Genomic DNA, 7,245 nt, shown 5'->3' with positions numbered 1-7,245 from the left:
CCAGCAAAATATCCGATACGCCTATGGGAAAGGGACTTCAGAGCACTGAGACAAAGTTTAACTCAGAGGAGTACACCAGACTAACAAAGTAAAATCACACTATAGTAGAGCAAATAAAATTTCCACACAAAAAAAATTTAAAATCATAATAAAAATTTAAAATATATCGTGTCGAAATTACTAATTAATGGCACACTGTGTCGGTAAAGACGTGGATTAATTCCGGTGATATTCAACACTAATTCCAACACTCGTGTGGCGTCTCTTCTGCCTTGCTGACGACCGTGTGGTAGCCGGTGACAATAACAGATCTCTCCTCCTATCCCTCGGGCGACGCCCGGCCTTGCACTAGCGTCGGTTAACACTTCCCTGCCACCCACTGACCCGGTCTCGCAGCAGGCTGACGTCAACAAGCCTGCAGCCGCGGCGCGCGAGCAGGCTTCCAGCTCAAAGACTTTCCTACACAGCGGTTGTATAACGCTTATTTAAAATGATGTTTACTGCATATATGCTTATTTAACTTGACGTAGTGGAAGAAAATTTAATAGTTTTTTAACATAACAATTACTATTTTTAATTATATTATTACTTAGCTAATTAAAGACATGGTTATGCTATTTTTTGTATTGGTATTATATAAATTATGATGCGGGGAATTATTATTGCGCACTGTGTGCGTGGAGTCTCAGCAAAAGACACCTGGATGGTGCTCTCCTCTGAGGGGCGCTCTGGTGGTGGTTGTTGGCATTAAAGATGGCGGCGGGAGTATGTAGTGCTCCCTGGGAGCTGTATTTAGACATAGCAGTATGTAGGTGTCTTTTTTTTTTTTGAGAATTTAAGCTGATATTCCTTATATTTTTTTTGACTCCTCAACAGGTCTTGTGGTCTGGTTAGTAAGGTATCTGCTTTCTAATCTCGACGTTGTCACGTCCCCGGATCAAATCCCAGCCGCCCAGCTTTACTGCTTTCTTCGGAGCGACGGTGGAGCGCTCTGGCAGTGAAAGGTAGAACTAAGATGGTGGACGAAAACAAGATGGCAACCCCAAGAAAACGATATTGGGTTTCAATGTTACGTAATCAATGTTAACACACTGTCTCAGACGGACAAGATGGCGGCCTCCAGCAGACGACGACTTCTGGGGGCTGCCATCATTGCATAATCAATGTTTACAGTGTCCAAAAATCCCTTCGTTTCTCCTACTAACCAGAGCACACTATCACAAACTAGTACATACTGTATAACTTAGTTAATAAGAGGGAAACATCCCTCAGCTGATTGACTACATCTCACGATGCAGTCTGTTGTCCGGCTCGCAAGAGACGCAGTAGCGCGCTCAAGTGTATGCGGCGGTCTAACACACTACCAAGACACAGGTTGCCCGGCAAAATCGCGCGTGGGGCCGATGAGTAGCTTAGTTGAAGTCCCTTTTGGAGGCCTCAAAAGGAGGGAGGCGAGATAAAATAAAGAGAACAGAGCTACATGGAAGTTGGGTGGAGCAAAAGATTCCTGAGTGGTCAGTGGTCCTTCGTGGTAGGGGAACGAGCTGTACCAGCCAATAGATTCGTGAGAGCCATTCGATTGCGTGCCGAGCGGCGGTGTTAGTATATGGAGTCTAGAGCAAGGAGTTAGTGAGGGTTCGCTCTCTGGCGGGAAGCACAGGAGATAATAAGTACTTAGTATTAAAGGTGACCGAGGGATTACGCATGCGGGTGGGGCACTGGGCGCAAGCATGTGTTTGAGGTGCCTCCTTGGATAGGGGAGAAAGTTGAAGAGAAGGTGGTCTCAGAGAGACCGCGAGAAACAGTGTGGGTGCGGGGTGCGCGGAAACATGCGAGCGCTGTTCAAGCGCAGTTAGACACGCTACATTATTGGTGCTCTGCAGCACAGAAACAGGAGCTGCGCACCTCTCCAAAGTTGCGGAAACCCGCCGATTAGGTGTGCTGAGGTTTGCTGTAGCCTCGAGAGGGTGTCAATTCTGATAAACTTTAGTCGCGGTAAATAACACGCTAGTTCGTGCAAGGAAGCGGGGGAAACAGAAATCGATCAGCTAAAGTTGCATTTGACCGGTAGCGCGTCCGATTGAAGCGCTGGGACACAGTCTGAAACCGACTTAGTAATGTATAAGTCGAGCGAGCCCTGGAATAGTCCAGTAACCTTGACGCATGCAAAAGGGAGGAGGGTTCTTGCGTCAGATCCGGTAGTTATGATATTTTGCTGAAGTGTTTATAAAGTGGGCCAATTAAATAATCCGAATTTTTGACCTTGAAAACAGAATGCAAATTGTCAATAATCTAAAAAAAAGTCAAAAAAAAATCTTTTTACCTTTCTGTTTTAGACGATTTTAGCACTGAATGAATAGTTTCTGATTATAAATATGCAAAAAGTTTTAAGAGACTACTAAATTTGCTACAATTTGAGCCCAGTAGAGTTTATGTAAACACAATAGTTTCCAAAGTACAGCTTTTCAATATTTATCAATTTTTGAACTCGGTATTTTTTTTTAGCAATATTTGGTTTTCCTGTGATAATTTCGAATTTGTAGGCTTATTTTCTTCAGGAAACACCCCCCACTCCCTTTTTCACTTCCCCTATTTAAGTGGATTCTGAAGAGGATTGAGGAGACCTACAGATGATAAATCTCTACATTTGTCATATCTCTCATTACTAGCAATGATCTTTGTGTTACATTAACAAAACCTTGTCTTAAAGTTTCACGATAATAAACCTCTTCCCTTCGAAACACTTTAATTTATTCTAAAAATAATATATATATATCAGGTAATATTGTTTTGTTCCTTTGACACATTATTTAGAGAACTATTAAAAATATTATAATTATGATTATTATTTTAATTCCAATTTAAAAAAAATGTAATCAAAACTATCGTACAATTTGTTTAAATTCGATCAAGGCCAGATTTACAAAAACCTATCTGCCCAAAATCGTCGCAGAAGAATATTGTCTGATTTATTTTACATAGTATAATAACAAATTAACAGTATTAAAACAATATTTATAAAAATCTTCTTATAGCTTCTAAACATAAGAAGTTCATATAAAAAATTAAAATTTTCAAAAAAAAGTAAACCAAAGAAGATTTAAAGCATTGATTATAAAATAATTTTTTCAATATTAATTATTGGAAATAATTTATTAAAGTAAATGAAATAATGATCAATAAGTTTAATTTCTGGAATTCAAAGTACATTTTTCTCTCTCTGAAGGGCCCGTATGAACATTCGTCGGTTTCTCCACTGGAAACGCTGCAGCAGGGTGGTCGATGTCTTCTGTGAGAACTGGCCATAGGACGTCCTCCAGCATCTCGATATCTGGCAGATCGTCGCTGACTCGGGAGTGGGAATACAGCTCAAGTGCGATGTCTCGCACATTGTCGCATGAGCCCCGCTGCAGTGGCCGCAGACTACAGAGCACTGCAACCCTGTCTTCCTGCAGCTGAACGCTTTCCCACAACTCTTCTCACCTTTAAATTACAATTCGCAAAATCTGGTGTACAATTTGGATTTTTTTATAATAAATGTGTATTTTTTCACTAATGTTGTCATTTGTTATTCAATTCAGTCCATGGGTATAGTGCTATTAAAATTCAACCAGGAATCAACCTGTGTATGTCTGAAACTTCGGAGCCAGTCAGTACTGCTTTTACCTTCCACAGCAGCTGTTATTCTTTGCAGAAGGTGTATTAAATACTACTAAGTTCACATTTCACCCTATGCTTTCAATTGTTTGATGATAACTGCGGAGAGATATACCCAAAAGCCCCAAGTTAGAGCTGACTGGAATCTTCGAGTTATCTGTACTAATATTATAAAGCTGAAGAGTTTGTTTGTTTGTTTGAACGCGCTAATCTTAGAAATCACTGGTCCGATTTGAAAAATTATTTCAGTGTTGGATAGTACATTAACGAGGAAGGCTATAGACTATATTATATTATCAATAACATTAGGGATCCATACTAACAGTCAAATTTAGAATCAAATACGTTGGAGGGGGTTAGATACAACATGCAGTACACATATGAAGTGTGTGTTGACAATACCGCAGGCGCTAGAAGTTTATTTCCTATTGCCTATTAACATTGTTGCCACGCACTAGATGCCTTATCATTCTTAATTTCCCCATACAAGTAAAAAACACCCGTGTGATATTAACAACGAAGCAATCAGTACCCTCATAAGAGTTCAATTAATAATTAAATACTTTTTATCACGTTAAATCGCAAACATAAACTATTGTTTTTTTTTTCCCTCTCACTGTGTTTAATTTGTTTTTTTGTTGCCTTTTTTTTTCAAGTATATATATTTTACAGACTTGAAACTTCACAGTAATGTTCCTTATGTTACGCAGGATGACATTTTCCGAAAATTAGATCCCATGGGTGGTTAAAATCAGGCAACAGTGGGTACTTTGTCTGCATGAGAACAGGATTTTGCATTGTTCATGCCTTCTGCGTCTTCATGGCAACAGGCATCGCGCGGCAGTGGCGTACCCACAAGGAGGGGCATGTATAATGAGCGGCGCAAGAGTGATCTGCCTGTAGACTGCCGTAGCGAAGTACGGGTACATCAGTTGTACGTTGCGTGCACGAGTCGGGAAACCATCGGTGCTATTCATTTTGTCTCCGGTACATTATACAACATTGTAATAAATTTTCACTGAATTTTTTTATTTACTATTTGTGTAAATAAGAGATGTGGCTTAATCTTTTTCCATTAGTATAGCCGTGTGAAGCCGGGTCGGGCAGCTAGTTTTTATATATATTTGAAACAAAATTTAATTTAATTTCCTTTCGCTTAATTTATTAACATCTCTCCGTAGACAATTTTTAATATACAATTTTATTAATTTTTAAAGTTCAAAAATAATTTAAATACAAGTATTACATCTTTTATATCATAAGAAGCCATTTTGAAGGAAAAAAAGAAAATTATGTGTTCCAAGAGAAATATATTTTTATGTGAGTTCCAAATACTCTCTTAGGGCGGTACACCCAGACATTCGGGTAAGGGACAGAGCATGAGCACTTTTTTGGTGAAATACAACCGTAACCTAACACGCAGACCATATTCCAGAACGTGACCAAACACAATCATTGGTAGGTAACGAAAAAGCAAACCGTTTAAATAAACTGCGCTTTGCCCGAGGCTAGAAACTGATTTCAGTGCATTCTAAGGGACATTTGGCAACCATCGATAATTTTTCTATGCAAAATATTATACAGATAGCAACATTATTGCGCGAATAAAATGGTGTGATTTCAATGGTTTAAGTTAAAGTTAAGATTATTTGTTTTTATGACCATTAAAGTGTACAAAATGTATTCCAGGATGTATCACTGTCATAAAGTTTCATTCGTAACACCAATACGTTTGGTATGTCCCATTATTATTATTAGAAAAAAACTATATACGAGTTAATGGCACCAGATGCGGTTCAGCCATCTGGGAGAAATCAACGAAAAAGTGAGCTCTACCGCATGCGCGTAAATAGATCAACATGATGGAAACGAGTAGGGATTTAAAATTTTTGCCTAAAAATATGGCACTGGCCATGTCTTATCGTGCACTAGAAATATAGTTAGGAAAGCATATTCAACGCCAAAACCCTTATTTTTTTGTCTTGGAATACCAGCCTTACCTAATCTCTTTACAATTCATTGAGATATACAGAAATAAATATATAGCTGTATAGTTTTTGGAAATATCGGTTTCGTTTAATTTTCCCAGTCAAGAAGTTGTGGCTCTTATTTTACAAGTTTCAATGTAAAATTGGCTTGAAAGTCATTCTACGAGCCATAAAAACCATTATAACAAAGTATTACCATCCATGGGATCGTGGTATTTGTTTGTTTTACTTTGTTTAAATGACACCTTATTATTTCTTACCTCCTGTGCTGCACATACGAATAAAAAAATTTAATAAACCACGAAAGAGTATTTTAAAAATTTTCAGAATTAAAATTTATTAGACTTGTGGAAAACAAAAATGTAAATTCATTTCAATAAACATTAACACACCTCTTGAAAGCATTTTAATCAAATACTTCTCGAAAGAATGGTTAGTTTGCGAACATTCAAGTGCTAAAAATTGCAAGGTTTATAAAAACAATTATAAGTGACTATAATAATGTAAATACATTATATTGAATACATAATTTAGAGATTGTGAAGAATGTGTTATTCTTTATTATTGAAAGTTTGCATTCGATGAAGGAGAGGACCCCAACAAATGGCATGGCCATGCTGCAAGCTGGAGGAGGTGTCACGGATGCATGTGCTCCATGATCCACTGCATGAAGGCCGAGGCGCGCGTGTAGACGCCGGGCTTGCCGGAGGAGCCGCAGCGACTGGAGCTCAGTGACTGCACGCCCACGAGGAAGTAGCGGCTGCCGTCGAGCAGCATGAGCGGTCCCCCGGAGTCGCCCACGCAGACGGTGCCGCCCGCGCACATCTGCGTGTCGTCGAGTCGGACGAGCCGCCGGTACGTGGGCTCGCACTGCCCGCTCTCCACCACCTGCAGCCGTGCCTTCTGCATGCGCACGCTCCGCTCCGGTTTGTCTGCCAACATGTGCACCCAAGCTGCATTCACATGCACGTGGCCGTCGAGACCATGTGTAGGGGTGGCGTGGGGACTAAATCCGTGCTATACATCCTTGTTTCTATCCATATCTATAGTCCAACTTAACTTATTTCTAAAGTGATTGTAAAATTCTGTTATGTACTAATATAGTTGAAGTAGAGTAACCACCAATTTTGAAGTCTTAACGTAAATTCGTCAATTACAAGTCAGTTTAAAAATCAGCACTACTAAGTTTTTCCTCTTTGCCCAACCCTACTTTATGTGTTTAAACTGATAAGACGAAAATTACATGTCTTTTGCTAACGAAATTCATTATAAATCTTATAATTTATGAGATACGTGTATTTCACCTATACAGTTATGGTGTTGGTAATGTTTAGTATTTTTTTAAGTTTAGATTTAAAATTTTGCACTTTAAGTAATAGGGAGATGCCCTAGAAAATAATTTCCCCCCAGGCCCTCAGTCTCTCTGGACGGTCCTGCCTAGCAAAGGTTACACTCAGGGACTAAACAGAAAAAGCGTGGATTGCAGTCAGGTAGGAAACATTCGCTACCAACTAATTGCTTACAAACGAATGAAACATTTTAATCGGTATTAAAAGGTTTCCATTAGTGGAATACTTTGGAAATCGACTACAGTTAATTC

The 7,245-nt window shown here is 39.2% G+C and overlaps 1 protein-coding gene across 2 annotated transcripts in view; it reads right to left on the bottom strand.

Moving 5' to 3' along the window:
* Positions 1 to 5,956: 5,956 nt before the first annotated feature.
* LOC134527533 (CLIP domain-containing serine protease B4-like) overlaps positions 5,957 to 7,245 on the bottom strand; it is a 50,087-nt gene continuing 48,798 nt past the window's right edge. For both annotated transcript variants that reach the window (XM_063360289.1, XM_063360288.1), the window contains one exon: positions 5,957 to 6,577. In XM_063360289.1, the coding sequence (XP_063216359.1) occupies positions 6,282 to 6,577 (296 nt within the window). In that variant the 3' untranslated portion in view covers positions 5,957 to 6,281. The remainder of the gene's footprint in view (positions 6,578 to 7,245) is intronic.

Source organism: Bacillus rossius, chromosome 1 (assembly GCF_032445375.1).
Source record: "Bacillus rossius redtenbacheri isolate Brsri chromosome 1, Brsri_v3, whole genome shotgun sequence".
Classification (NCBI taxonomy): Eukaryota; Metazoa; Arthropoda; class Insecta; order Phasmatodea; family Bacillidae; genus Bacillus; species Bacillus rossius.
The sequence above is the reverse complement of the archived record's forward strand: the minus strand, read 5'-3'. Positions and strand labels throughout refer to the sequence as shown.